General features: G+C 44.4%; 1 protein-coding gene, 1 long non-coding RNA gene and 1 pseudogene across 2 annotated transcripts; all 3 read left to right on the top strand.

The window, feature by feature from the left end:
• LOC121844951 overlaps positions 1-8,651 on the top strand; it is a 73,122-nt pseudogene extending 64,471 nt beyond the window's left edge.
• Positions 8,652-9,688: 1,037 nt separating this feature from the next.
• Positions 9,689-11,015, top strand: LOC121844952. The gene is made up of 2 exons (XM_042315494.1): positions 9,689-9,829; positions 9,912-11,015. Exon 2 carries the CDS (start codon positions 9,958-9,960, stop codon positions 10,864-10,866), a length of 909 nt encoding a protein of 302 aa, XP_042171428.1. The 5' UTR covers positions 9,689-9,829; positions 9,912-9,957; the 3' UTR covers positions 10,867-11,015.
• Positions 11,016-11,035: 20 nt separating this feature from the next.
• Positions 11,036-13,462, top strand: LOC121844953. Its single transcript, XR_006082240.1, has 3 exons — positions 11,036-12,848; positions 12,996-13,140; positions 13,189-13,462. It is a non-coding gene; the product is annotated as an uncharacterized LOC121844953 (long non-coding RNA).
• Positions 13,463-14,332: the final 870 nt, after the last annotated feature.

Genomic DNA, 14,332 nt, shown 5'->3' with positions numbered 1-14,332 from the left:
CTGTCTCTCTCTGTGTGTCTGACAGACTGTGATGTTCTGACCCACATAACTACTCCTGTCTCTCTGTGTGTCTGACAGACTGTGATGTTCTGACCACATAACTACTCCTGTCTCTCTGTGTGTCTGACAGACTGTGATGTTCTGACCCACATAACTACTCCTGTCTCTCTGTGTGTCTGACAGACTGTGTTGTTCTGGTCCACATAACTTCTCCTCTCTCTCTGTGTGTCTGACAGACTGTGATGTTCTGACCCACATAACTACTCCTGTCTCTCTGTGTGTCTGACAGACTGTGATGTTCTGACCCACATAACTACTCCTGTCTCTCTGTGTGTCTGACAGACTGTGTTGTTCTGGTCCACATAACTTCTCCTCTCTCTCTCTCTGTGTGTGTGTCTGACAGGTTGTGACGATCTGATTCGCTTAGTCTTTGAGTTTGGGAAGAGTATGTCTGTCATCCATCTCTCTGAGGAGGAGATCGCTCTCTTCTCAGCGTACGTCCTGATGTCTGCAGGTAGGCACGATGCTGTCACGTTCACGACGCAACGTTGCGAGCACATATCTTCTACAATCACATAACACACACACACACACACACACAGCTATTCCCCCTTGTGGCAGTCCGAGAGCATCTCTGGGTGTTATTATTTATACAACGCTGCATCGTTTAACTGATGGTGCGTGTAGATCGGACGTGGCTTCAGGAGAAGGTGAAGGTAGAGAAGCTGCAACAGAAGATCCAGCTGGCTCTCCAACATGTCCTTCAGAAGAACGGCAGAGAGGACGTGGTTCTCACTAAGGTATTTGTTAGTTATTTATTTCACCTTGATTTAACCAGGTAGACCAGATCACCTTTATTTAACCAGGTAGGCCAGATCACCTTTATTTAACCAGGTAGGCCAGATCACCTTTATTTAACCAGGTAGGCCAGATCACCTTTATTTAACCAGGTAGACCAGATCACCTTTATTTAACCAGGTAGACCAGATCACCTTTATTTAACCAGGTAGACCAGATCACCGTTATTTAACCAGGTAGGCCAGATCACCTTTATTTAACCAGGTAGACCAGATCACCGTTATTTAACCAGGTAGGCCAGATCACCTTTATTTAACCAGGTAGACCAGATCACCGTTATTTAACCAGGTAGACCAGATCACCGTTATTTAACCAGGTAGACCAGATCACCTTTATTTAACCAGGTAGGCCAGATCACCTTTATTTAACCAGGTAGGCCAGATCACCTTTATTTAACCAGGTAGACAGATCACCGTTATTTAACCAGGTAGACCAGATCACCTTTATTTAACCAGGTAGGCCAGATCACCTTTATTTAACCAGGTAGACCAGATCACCGTTATTTAACCAGGTAGGCCAGATCACCGTTATTTAACCAGGTAGACCAGATCACCGTTATTTAACCAGGTAGACCAGATCACCTTTATTTAACCAGGTAGGCCAGATCACCTTTATTTAACCAGGTAGGCCAGATCACCTTTATTTAACCAGGTAGACCAGATCACCGTTATTTAACCAGGTAGGCCAGAAATCAGAAGGGAGGTAAAGGCAAAAAAGGCCTTTATTTAACCAGGTAGACCAGATCACCGTTATTTAACCAGGTAGACCAGATCAAAGTTATTTAACCAGGTAGGCCAGATCACCTTTATTTAACCAGGTAGACCAGATCACCGTTATTTAACCAGGTAGGCCAGATCACCTTTATTTAACCAGGTAGACCAGATCACCGTTATTTAACCAGGTAGACCAGATCACCGTTATTTAACCAGGTAGACCAGATCACCTTTATTTAACCAGGTAGGCCAGATCACCTTTATTTAACCAGGTAGGCCAGATCACCTTTATTTAACCAGGTAGACCAGATCACCGTTATTTAACCAGGTAGGCCAGATCACCTTTATTTAACCAGGTAGACCAGATCACCGTTATTTAACCAGGTAGGCCAGATCACCGTTATTTAACCAGGTAGACCAGATCACCGTTATTTAACCAGGTAGACCAGATCACCTTTATTTAACCAGGTAGGCCAGATCACCTTTATTTAACCAGGTAGGCCAGATCACCTTTATTTAACCAGGTAGACCAGATCACCGTTATTTAACCAGGTAGGCCAGATCACCTTTATTTAACCAGGTAGGCCAGTTGAGAACAAGTTCTCATTTACAATTGCGACCTGGCCAAGATAAAGCAAAACAGTTCGACACTAACAACAACACAGAGTTACACATGGAGTAAAACAAACATACAGTCAATAATACAGTAGAAACAAGTCTATATACAATGTGAGCAAATGAGGTGAGAAGGGAGGTAAAGGCAAAAAAAGGCCATGGTGGCAAAGTAAATACAATATAGCAATTAAAACACTGGAATTGTAGATTTGCAGTGGAAGAATGTGCAAAGTAGAGATAGAAATAATGGAGAGTGCAAATGAGCAAAATAAATAACACACATAACACACACCCACACGCACATACAATATATGCAATTGCTGTACACCAGGATTGGGGTCAATTTCCTTTTCAATTCCAGTCAATGCAGAAAGTAAACCAAATTCCAATTCCACATTTTCCTAATTGAAGAGAATTGGAAATTCCCTTTCTGAAATGACAATGAAATTGAGCCCAACTCTGCTTTACAGGGTAGCCTAGTGGTTAGAGCGTTGGACTAGTAACCAGCAGGTAGACTAGTGGTTAGAGTGTTGGACTAGTAACCAGCAGGTAGCCTAGTGGTTAGAGCGTTGGACTAGTAACCAGCAGGTAGCCTAGTGGTTAGAGCGTTGGACTAGTAACCAGCAGGTAGCCTAGTGGTTAGAGCGTTGGACTAGTAACCAGCAGGTAGCCTAGTGGTTAGAGTGTTGGACTAGTAACCAGCAGGTAGCCTAGTGGTTAGAGTGTTAACCAGGGCCAGTAACCAGCAGGTAGCCTAGTGGTTAGAGCGTTGGACTAGTAACCAGCAGGTAGCCTAGTGGTTCGAGTGTTGGACTAGTAACCAGCAGGTAGCCTAGTGGTTAGAGCGTTGGACTAGTAACCAGCAGGTAGCCTAGTGGTTCGAGTGTTGGACTAGTAACCAGCAGGTAGCCTAGTGTTTAGAGCGTTGGACTAGTAACCAGCAGGTAGCCTAGTGGTTAGAGCGTTGGACTAGTAACCAGCAGGTAGTCTAGTGGTTAGAGTGTTGGGCTAGTAACCAGCTGGTAGCCTAGTGGTTAGAATGTTGGACTAGTAACCAGCAGGTAGTCTAGTGGTTAGAGTGTTGGACTAGTAACCAGCAGGTAGCCTAGTGGTTCGAGTGTTGGACTAGTAACCAGCAGGTAGCCTAGTGGTTAGAGCGTTGGACTAGTAACCAGCAGGTAGCCTAGTGGTTCGAGTGTTGGACTAGTAACCAGCAGGTAGCCTAGTGTTTAGAGCGTTGGACTAGTAACCAGCAGGTAGCCTAGTGGTTAGAGCGTTGGACCAGTAACCAGCAGGTAGACTAGTGGTTAGAGCGTTGGACCAGTAACTAGGAGGTAGCCTATTGGTTAGAGAGTTGGACTAGTAACCAGCAGCACTGTGATGTAACATCTAGACCTACGCTAACTCACTGTGACCAGGCTAGTAAAGTATAGATCAGGGACCAGGCTAGTAAAGTCTAGATCTGGGGCGGCAGGGTAGCCTAGTGGTTAGAGTGTTGGACTAGTAACCAGCAGGTAGCCTAGTGGTTAGATTCTTGGACTAGTAACCAGCAGGTAGCCTAGTGGTTAGAGCGTTGGACTAGTAACCAGCAGGTAGCCTAGTGGTTAGAGCGTTGGATTAGTAAGCAGCAGGTAGCCTAGTGGTTAGAGCGTTGGACTAGTAACTAGCAGGTAGCCTAGTGGTTAGAGCGTTGGACTAGTAACCAGCAGGTAGTCTAGTGGTTAGAGTGTTGGACTAGTAACCAGCAGGTAGCCTAGTGGTTAGAGTGTTGGGCCAGTAACCAGCAGGTAGCCTAGTGGTTAGAGCGTTGGACTAGTAACCAGCAGGTAGTCTAGTGGTTAGAGTGTTGGGCTAGTAACCAGCTGGTAGCCTAGTGGTTAGAATGTTGGACTAGTAACCAGCAGGTAGCCTAGTGGTTAGAGCGCTGGACTAGTAACCAGCAGGTAGTCTAGTGGTTAGAGTGTTGGACTAGTAACCAGCAGGTAGCCTAGTGGTTAGAGCGTTGGGCTAGTAACCAGCAGGTAGACTAGTGGTTAGAGTGTTGGACTAGTAACCAGTAGGTAGCCTGGTGGTTCGAGTGTTGGACTAGTAACCAGCAGGTAGCCTAGTGTTTAGAGCGTTGGACTAGTAACCAGCAGGTAGCCTAGTGGTTAGAGCGTTGGACCAGTAACCAGCAGGTAGACTAGTGGTTAGAGCGTTGGACCAGTAACTAGGAGGTAGCCTATTGGTTAGAGAGTTGGACTAGTAACCAGCAGCACTGTGATGTAACATCTAGACCTACGCTAACTCACTGTGACCAGGCTAGTAAAGTATAGATCAGGGACCAGGCTAGTAAAGTCTAGATCTGGGGCGGCAGGGTAGCCTAGTGGTTAGAGTGTTGGACTAGTAACCAAAAGGTTGCAAGTTCAAACCCCCAAGGTACAAATCTGTTGTCCTGACCAGGACACTGGGAAATGTGAAAGTCCTGTCTGTCTGTCAGAATGTGACCAAGCAGTCCTGAATCTCAATAACCTCACTCTCTGTCTCTCTGTCTGTCTCTCTCTATCTAAAATCATTATTTTAGTCATTTTGGGGTTTACTGCCAGGTCCCAGGTCTGGCAGTACTGCTCTAGCAGGTCCAGGCTCTGTGCTGTGGTTGACAGCAGGTATAGGTCATCTGCGAAGAGTAGGCATTTAACCTCTGAATTTTGGAGACTAACACCAGGGGCTGAGGGTTTTCTAGAATAGTGGCCAATTCGTTGATGTAAATATTGAAGAGTGCAGGGCTCAGATTACAACCCTGACGAAGGCCCCACCCCTGGTTACAGAATTCTGTTATTTTCTTGCCAATTTTAATTCTGTACATATTTCCTGTATACATTGATCTAATTATGTCATATGTTTTACCCCTACACAACTTTTCAAACTTTGTAGAACAGTCCTGTCTGCCAAATAGAATCAACTGCTTTTTGGAAGTCGATAAAGCAAGCGTATATTTTGGTATTATTTTGGTGGACATATTTATCTATCAGGGTGTGTAGGGTGTAAATATGATCAGTTGTGCGATGTTTTGGTATAAATCCAATTTGGCTTTTACTCAAGACATTGTTCTTATTAACTTCATTGGGATAGTTGGCAGTATTTTCACGTCCGGATGAAAAGCGTGTCCAAAGTAAACTGCCTGCTACTCAGGCCTAGAAACTAAGATATGCATATTATTAGTAGATTTGGATGAAAACACTCTGAAGTTTCTAAAACTGTTTGAATGATGTCTGTGAGTATAACATAACTTATTTGGAAGGCGAAACCCCAAGGACAAACCATTCAGATTTTCTTTCATTTCAATCTTCTTCTTTTCTTTTTTTTGAGGTCAATCTCAATTCAGATTTCACTTGCTTGCAGTTCCTATCGTTTCCACTGGATGTCAACAGTCTTTAGAAATTGGTTGAAGTTTTCCCTTTGAGAAATGAAGAAGTAGTTAGAGGGAAGTGTACTCTTTGTGAGAGGCGCGTGACCTGAAAAGCTCCACTTTGATTTCTTCTGGTATGGAACACAGTTTATCACGTCTTAAATTGTATCGATTATTTACGATAAAAAAATACCTAAAGTTGTATCAGGAAAGTTGTTTGAAATGTTTGGACAAAGATTACAGGTAACTTTTGAGATATTTTGTAGTCATGTCGCGCGTGTTGGAACCGGTGTTTTTCTGAATCAAACGCGCCAAATAAATGGACATTTTGGATAAAAATTGACGGAATTAAACGAACAAAAGGACCATTTGTGATGTTTATGGGACATATTGGAGTGCCAACAGAGGAAGATCTTCAAAGGTAAGGCATGAAACATATCTTTATTTCTGCGATTTGTGTCGCGCCTGGCGGGTTGAAATATGATTGTCTGTGTTTGTTTGCTGGGGTGCCGTACTCAGATAATAGCATGGTCTGCTTTCGCCGTAAAGCCTTTTTGAACTCTGACAAGTTGGCTGGATTCACAAAAGTGTAGTTTTAATTTGGTGTATTGCATGTGTGATTTCTTGAAAGTTACATTTTTATAGTAATATATTTGAATTTGGCGCTCTGCATTTTCTCTGGATGTTTGCCAGGTGCTACCGTCCCACCTATCCCAGTTAAGGAAGTTTAGAACTCTTACATTTATAATACAACAGAAAACCTTCCCCAGGTTACTGTTCACACAAATGCCTCTGGAATTGTTAGGGTCAAATTTGTCTCCGTTTTTAAAGATTGGGGTTATGAGTCCTTGATTCCAGATGTCAGCGAAATAACCTACACTCAGGATCAAATTAAACAGTTTTAATATAGCCAATTGAAATTTTGCACTAGTGAGTTTGAGCATCTCATTTAGGATGCCATCAAGTCCGCATGCTTTTTTAAATTTAAGAGCCTGAAGTTTCTTATAGAGCTCCTGGTCAGTAACTGGGAAGTCCAGTGGATTTTGATTGTCCTTTATAGCTTTTTTCTAATCCATTCTCTCTCTCTCCCTCTCTCTCTCTCTGTCTCTGTCTCTGTCTCTGCTCTCTCTCTCTCTCTCTCTGTCTCTCTCTTTGTGTCTGTCTCTCTCTCTCTGTCTCTCTTGCTCTCGCTCTGTCTCTCTCTCTCTGTCTGTCTGTCTCTCTCTGTCTCCCCCTCTCTCTCTGTCTCTCTCTCTCTGTCTCTCCCTCTCTCTCTGTCTCTCCCTCTCTCTCTCTCTCTGTCTCTCCCTCTCTCTCTGTCTCTCCCTCTCTCTCTGTCTCTCCCTCTCTCTGTCTCTCCCTCTCTCTCTCTCTCTCTCTCTCCAGTTGATATGCAAAGTGTCGACCCTGCGGGCATTAGTCAGCCGGCACACAGAGAAGCTGACGGCCTTCAAAGCAACCTACCCAGACATTGTCCAAGCCCACTTCCCTCCACTATACAGGGAGCTGTTTGGCTCAGACTTTGAACAGGGCTCCATGTCCATAGACGGCTAGCCGAAGACCCCGTCGGTAACCTACCGTACGGTATCTGCCCTGTACTGTAGTTTACGTCATGGAGCCAGCGTTGATCTTTGGGAGTCATAGAGACACGTTGAATGAGAGACACTCAGACAGTGCCTTGGTCCTGGCCCTAACTTGCTCTTACCTGGACAGACACCCGACATTTCTCTGTTCATGTTCGTCTGTCTTCTCCTCTGTGTCCTCCTGGATCATGAGTTGGTTGGGAGGTTTCTTTGAGGAAAAAAACATTCAAGCACTTAGAAAACCAACAGTCTTTCCTCTCAAAACAACAAACCTATTGGGATGGGGAGTGGATTTAGTCACAACCCTTACCTGTGGACAACGGTGTGATGGGGAGCAGGATTTAGTCACAACCCTTACCTGTGGACAACGGTGTGATGGGGAGCAGATTTAGTCACAACCCTTACCTGTGGACAACGGTGTGATGGGGAGCAGATTTAGTCACAACCCTTACCTATGAACAACGATGTGATGGGGAGAGGATTTAGTCACAACACCTACCTATGAACAACGATGTGATGGGGAGTGGATTTAGTCACAACCCTTACCTATGAACAACGATGTGATGGGGAGTGGATTTAGTCACAACCCTTACCTATGAACAACGATGTGATGGGGAGGTGGTGTGGAGTACTGCACCCCTTCGGTTAACATCACCTTCAAAGCCATCTGCTATTCAACCTTCACAACAGGAAGAGGAAGTCACTACCACAACAATAACAGGGTTCTGTCCCAAAGTGCACCCTATTCCCTGCCCAGTGCACTACTTGTAAGAAGTGGATCTGGTTAAAAGTAGTGCCCTATATAGGGAATAGGGTGCCGTTTGGAACGCAGATCAAGGTGTCCCATTCCACCTCTTTCCAATGTCCTACAGGGTGTTACCATGCTCATAATAAGTACATACTATATTGAGAAATGAATCAATGTTTTACAATCTATTTGTGTTGTAGCCTGTACCTCTCCCATTTGTTCCAATTGACGAGCCCCTTTTACTGACACCTGTGTCTGAGTTAATGAATGAATCGTGTATTGTCCACACCTGTCTGAGTTAATGAATGAATAGTGTATTGTCCACACCTGTCTGAGTTAATGAATGAATAGTGTATTGTCCACACCTGTGTCTGAGTTAATGAATGGTGTATCGTCCACACCTGTGTCTGAGTTAATGAATGGTGTATCGTCCACACCTGTGTCTGAGTTAATGAATAGTGTATTGTCCACACCTGTGTCTGAGTTAATGAATGGTGTATCGTCCACACCTGTCTCTGAGTTAATGAATGAATAGTGTATTGTCCACACCTGTGTCTGAGTTAATGAATGAATAGTGTATTGTCCACACCTGTGTCTGAGTTAATGAATGAATAGTGTATTGTCCACACCTGTGTCTGAGTTAATGAATGAATAGTGTATTGTCCACACCTGTGTCTGAGTTAATGAATGAATAGTGTATTGTCCACACCTGTGTCTGAGTTAATGAATGAATAGTGTATTGTCCACACCTGTCTCTGAGTTAATGAAATACTGGAGTTTATGATCCATTCAATAAGAATAGTGTTTCCACCCTGTCTCTATCAAAACATTTAACCTGTCTTTATTAATGAATATGTTTATCTGTCCAAACCTGTTTCTGAGTTAATTGACCTGAATAGTGACCATTGTCCACACCTGTTCTCTGAGTTAATGAATGAATAGTGTATTGTCCACACCTGTGTCTGAGAGAGGCTTAATGACAGTGAATAGTGTCATTGTCCACACCTGTGTCTGAAATGACAGAGTCAATCAGCTGAATGAATAGTGTATTGTCCACCTGTGTCTGAGTTAATGAATGAATGGGGCCAGGACACAATCTGTCATGAGACACACACCTGTGTACACACACAATGACCTGTCTCTGATTAATTGACAATAGTGTATTGTCCACACCTGTGTCTGAGTTAATGAATGAATAGTGTATTGTCCACACCTGTGTCTGAGTTAATGAATGAATAGTGTATTGTCCACACACACACACTCTGAGTTAATGAAATACTGGAGATATGATCCATTCAATAAGCAATAGTCCATTTCCACCCTCACAATCTTCTATCAAAACATTTAACTTCTTTATTGTGAAAATGATTATGTTTATCTACTCTTCTGAAATCATCTGCATTTCCTGTGATTTGATTGGTCTACCTCCCGTGATGGTGACCAATGCCCTCCCACTGTTCTACCTTGGCCACTGTACCGTGGTGAAACAGGAAGTTAGTGGGTCTTTGTACACTGACTTATACCACAGTAGATAGATGGGTCACACCCTGACACAGAGTCACAAGCTCAGCTCAGCTTACGCCCTTTTAATACACACATGGACACACACACACACACACACACACACACAGACACACACACACACACAGATAGATGTCACACACACACAACACACCCTGAAACACAGAGTCACAAGCACACTCAGCACACTACCATAGAACCAGATCCCATCCTCTGTTGGGGCACACACACACACACACACACACACACACACACACCACACACACACACACACACACACACACACACACACACACACACACACACGTGTTGAACATGAAAGACACCACTGAAGCCATGAATAGAACCAGATCCCCTGTTGTTTCTCTCTGACCTGTGTTGTTAAGGCCAGGCTGTGTGCCAGGTGTTATGCCCAGCGAGGGGCAAGGCCAGGCCGTGTGCCGGGTGTTATGCCCAGCGAGGGGCAAGGCCAGGCCGTGTGCCAGGTGTTATGCCCAGCGAGGGGCAAGGCCAGGCCGTGTGCCGGGTGTTATGCCCAGCGAGGGGCAAGGCCAGGCCGTGTGCCAGGTGTTATGCCCAGCGAGGGGCAAGGCCAGGCCGTGTGCCAGGTGTTATACCCAGCGAGGGGCAAGGCCAGGCCGTGTGCCAGGTGTTATACCCAGCGAGGGGCAAGGCCAGGCCGTGTGCCAGGTGTTATGCCCAGCGAGGGCAAGGCCAGGCCGTGTGCCAGGTGTATGCCCAGTGAGGGGCAAGGCCAGGCCGTGTGCCAGGTGTATGCCCAGCGAGGGGCAAGGCCAGGCCGTGTGCCAGGTGTTATGCCCAGCGAGGGGCAAGGCCAGGCCGTGTGCCAGGTGTTATGCCCAGCGAGGGGCAAGGCCAGGCCGTGTGCCAGGTGTTATGCCCAGCGAGGGGCAAGGCCAGGCCGTGTGCCAGGTGTTATGCCCAGCGAGGGGCAAGGCCAGGCCGTGTGCCAGGTGTTATGCCCAGCGAGGGCAAGGCCAGGCCGTGTGCCAGGTGTTATACCCAGCGAGGGGCAAGGCCAGGCCGTGTGCCAGGTGTTATGCCCAGCGAGGGGCAAGGCCAGGCCGTGTGCCAGGTGTTATGCCCAGCGAGGGGCAAGGCCAGGCCGTGTGCCAGGTGTTATGCCCAGCGAGGGGCAAGGCCAGGCCGTGTGCCAGGTGTTATGCCCAGCGAGGGGCAAGGCCAGGCCGTGTGCCAGGTGTTATGCCCAGCGAGGGGCAAGGCCAGGCCGTGTGCCAGGTGTTATGCCCAGCGAGGGGCAAGGCCAGGCCGTGTGCCAGGTGTTATGCCCAGCGAGGGGCAAGGCCAGGCCGTGTGCCAGGTGTTATGCCCAGCGAGGGGCAAGGCCAGGCCGTGTGCCAGGTGTTATGCCCAGCGAGGGGCAAGGCCAGGCCGTGTGCCAGGTGTTATGCCCAGTGAGGGGCAAGGCCAGGCCGTGTGCCAGGTGTTATGCCCAGCGAGGGGCAAGGCCAGGCTGTGTGCCAGGTGTTATGCCCAGCGAGGGGAAAGGCCAGGCCGTGTGCCAGGTGTTATGCCCAGCGAGGGGCAAGGCCACACTCACAACACTTTTTTTTTTTTAAAACTTTTTTTTTTAAACTTTTTTTGTTGCCTGAAATGACATCTAACTTCCTGTAGCTCAGGACCTGAAGCAAGGATATGCATATTCTTCATACCATTACAAAGGAAACACTTTGAAGTCTCAAAGAAGCTGTTTCCCTCCTCTATTAAAGAGCACCGCGAGTTGAGACACGGGACGTTGAGATGGAAACTGAGATTTAATAACAGCACCTGATTTAAAAAAAAAGGCTTTTTATTCTGAGGGAGGGAGGACCTGTTGGTCCCGCCATTAAAGAGACGGTCAACGGTCAGACCGAACCCTTAAATAACGCCAGAGCTGTGAAAATAGATTTAAAGCTGTTCAATGTAATGGCTATCTAGTAGCGCCATCTATTGACCGCAGAAAGTATAGCACCAAGTAATGTCTATTTTAATGGTTGTGTCTGTCAGAAACCGAATTCCATCCTTCCTTTGGCTTGTTTCCTATTGTCTTAATCATACCAGTATGTCTGGAGGGGTAGACGATGGTGACCCTTCCCACTTCCTCACCTAGCGAAGGTTTATTTCAATCAATGAAGAGAGATCATATGATGTAGTTAATCAAGTCTTGTCGTTGAGATATAGCCTCAACAAGAGACAGAGACGGGCTACAGAAGAAAGAGAGGAGTGTTCATCAGATGACATGTTGTTGTTGTTGTTGTTGTTGTTTGTCTTCACATCTCCTGACAGAAATGTGGTGAAATCCTGTTCTCTGTGCCGTTATATAGAGGCTTTCATCATGTGGTCTGTCCAACACAGTGATAAGAGCTGTGTGTCTCGCTGGCTGATTCACGCTCTTTCACTTCTGAATCCCCCCCTCTGTTCTATCGCTTTTAATAAATCATCCATTCTGGTTCTGTAATGGAATGCCAGTTGTAAATAAATCATCCATTCTGGTTCTGGAATGGAATGTCAGTTGTAAATAAATCATCCATTCTGGTTCTGTAATGGAATGCCAGTTGTAAATAAATCATCCATTCTGGTTCTGGAATGGAATGCCAGTTGTAAATAAATCATCCATTCTGGTTCTGTAATGGAATGCCAGTTGTAAATAAATCATCCATTCTGGTTCTGTAATGGAATGCCAGTTGTAAATAAATCATCCATTCTGGTTCTGTAATGGAATGCCAGTTGTAAATAAATCATCCATTCTGGTTCTGTAATGGAATGCCAGTTGTAAATAAATCATCCATTCTGGTTCTGGAATGGAATGTCAGTTGATTCCATCAGTATATTCGGTCGTACTTATTTGTAAAATGGCAGAAACTCTCAGCCTCTTACTTCTAAACGTTTTATTTTTAATTGAAATCTACAGTCCGGGCTAAACGTCATCCGAAGCAATGCTTGCACTATCTAAACCCACCTGGTTCCCACTGGGTATGATGCCGTGTTGATGAACACTCAGGGACAATAGGAACTACATGATCAGAGGTAATATATAAGTAATATTATCTTAAATAAATCATGATCTTCACGAAGAAAATACAGGGTTGTTGTTTTAGTAGAACGCTGTTTGTTTTGTTGCTTCAGGGCTCAGATTGAATCTGTAGCACTGAAGATTCACGCTTTACCAGGATTTACATTTAAGGGCCATGTTCCTGCAGTTTGTCAGAGGGCCAATATGACGAGGATCTTCAGCGCTACGGATTGAATCCATCCCTCTCTTCAGTTGGTTCGTTACAGTGGCCCCTCTTAAACATGTCCCGCCGTTGTGTTTACACCTACTGTGTGTGTGTGTGTGTGTGTGTGTGTGTGTGTGTGTACATCTATGTGGCTACATAATATTGTTGTATTAGACACCCCAGGTTTTATTAGTGAAGGATATCGTGGTCAACTAGAGAAGGTTTATTAGTGAAGGATATCGTTGTCAGTTGGAGAGGTTTATTAGTGAAGGATATTGTGATCAACTAGAGAGGTTTTATTAGTGAAGGATATCGTGATCAACTAGAGAGGTTTTATTAGTGAAGGATATCGTGGTCAGTTGGAGAGGTTTATTAGTGAAGGATATCGTTGTCAGTTGGAGAGGTTTATTAGTGAAGGATATTGTGATCAACTAGAGGGTTTTATTAGTGAAGGATATCGTGGTCAACTAGAGAGGTTTTATTAGTGAAGGATATCGTGGTCAACTAGTGGTCAACTAGAGAGGTTTTATTAGTGAAGGATATCGTGGTCAACTAGAGAGGTTTTATTAGTGAAGGATATCGTGGTCAACTAGAGAGGTTTTATTAGTGAAGGATATCGTGGTCAACTAGAGAGGTTTTATTAGTGAAGGATATCGTGGTCAACTAGAGAGGTTTTATTAGTGAAGGATATCGTGGTCAACTAGAGAGGTTTTATTAGTGAAGGATATCGTGGTCAACTAGAGAGGTTTTATTAGTGAAGGATATCGTGGTCAACTAGAGAGGTTTTATTAGTGAAGGATATCAGTGGTTTATTAGTGAAGGATATCTGTGTCAGTTGGAGAGGTTTATTAGTGAAGGATATCGTGAAGGATTAGTGAAGGATATCGTGGATGTTAGGTCAACTAGAGAGGTTTATTAGTGATTAGTGAAGGATATCGTGATCAACTAGAGAGATTTTATTAGTGAAGGATAACATGGTCAACTAGAGAGGTTTCTCAGTATTATCCTCCCTTGTTTTCTTCTCCTCCTTTCTGACATTTTCCCACTCAGTCCATCTCACCACGTCTCTATTTTGACAGTAGACTCTCCAAAGCACTGTAGTCAAACTGCATTTCTCAAATCTAATGGAAGTACCTTCAGCCATAACCGAATGTTGAGCAATAATAATATCAATGTTGTATTTTTTAATCTTGTGTAGAGTCTTAAATATTGCATGTCGATAAATTCTAATCGTTCACACTTGACTTTTATTTTTTTAGTTCTCTTCTATAATCTGAAATCTGTGTTTTAGTGTCACGTTCATGTATGACTACTTCTGTTCTCTACTTCTGTTTCATCTCACCGTGTGGAATTACCTATAGAATTACCTATAGAATTACCTATAGAATTACCTATAGAATTACCTATAGAATTACCTATAGAATTACCTATAGAATTACCTATAGAATTACCTATAGAATTACCTATAGAATTACCTATAGAATTACCTATAGAATTACCTATAGAATTACCTATAGAATTACCAATAGAATTACTATAGAATTACCTAGAATTACCAGAGAATTACCTATAGAATTACCTATAGAATTATAGAATTACCTATAGAATTACCTAGAATTACCTAGAATTACCTATAGAATTACCTATAGAATTACCTATAGAATTAC

Source organism: Oncorhynchus tshawytscha, unplaced genomic scaffold (assembly GCF_018296145.1).
Source record: "Oncorhynchus tshawytscha isolate Ot180627B unplaced genomic scaffold, Otsh_v2.0 Un_contig_3359_pilon_pilon, whole genome shotgun sequence".
In the NCBI taxonomy this organism is placed as follows: Eukaryota; Metazoa; Chordata; class Actinopteri; order Salmoniformes; family Salmonidae; genus Oncorhynchus; species Oncorhynchus tshawytscha.
Note: the sequence above shows the minus strand (reverse complement) of the source record. Positions and strands in the feature narration are given on the sequence as shown.

Bases quoted from the DNA above. Each gene is read 5' to 3' on its own strand.
- LOC121844952 (XM_042315494.1), top strand. From the start codon at position 9,958: ATGCCCAGCGAGGGGCAAGGCCAGGCCGTGTGCCAGGTGTTATGCCCA.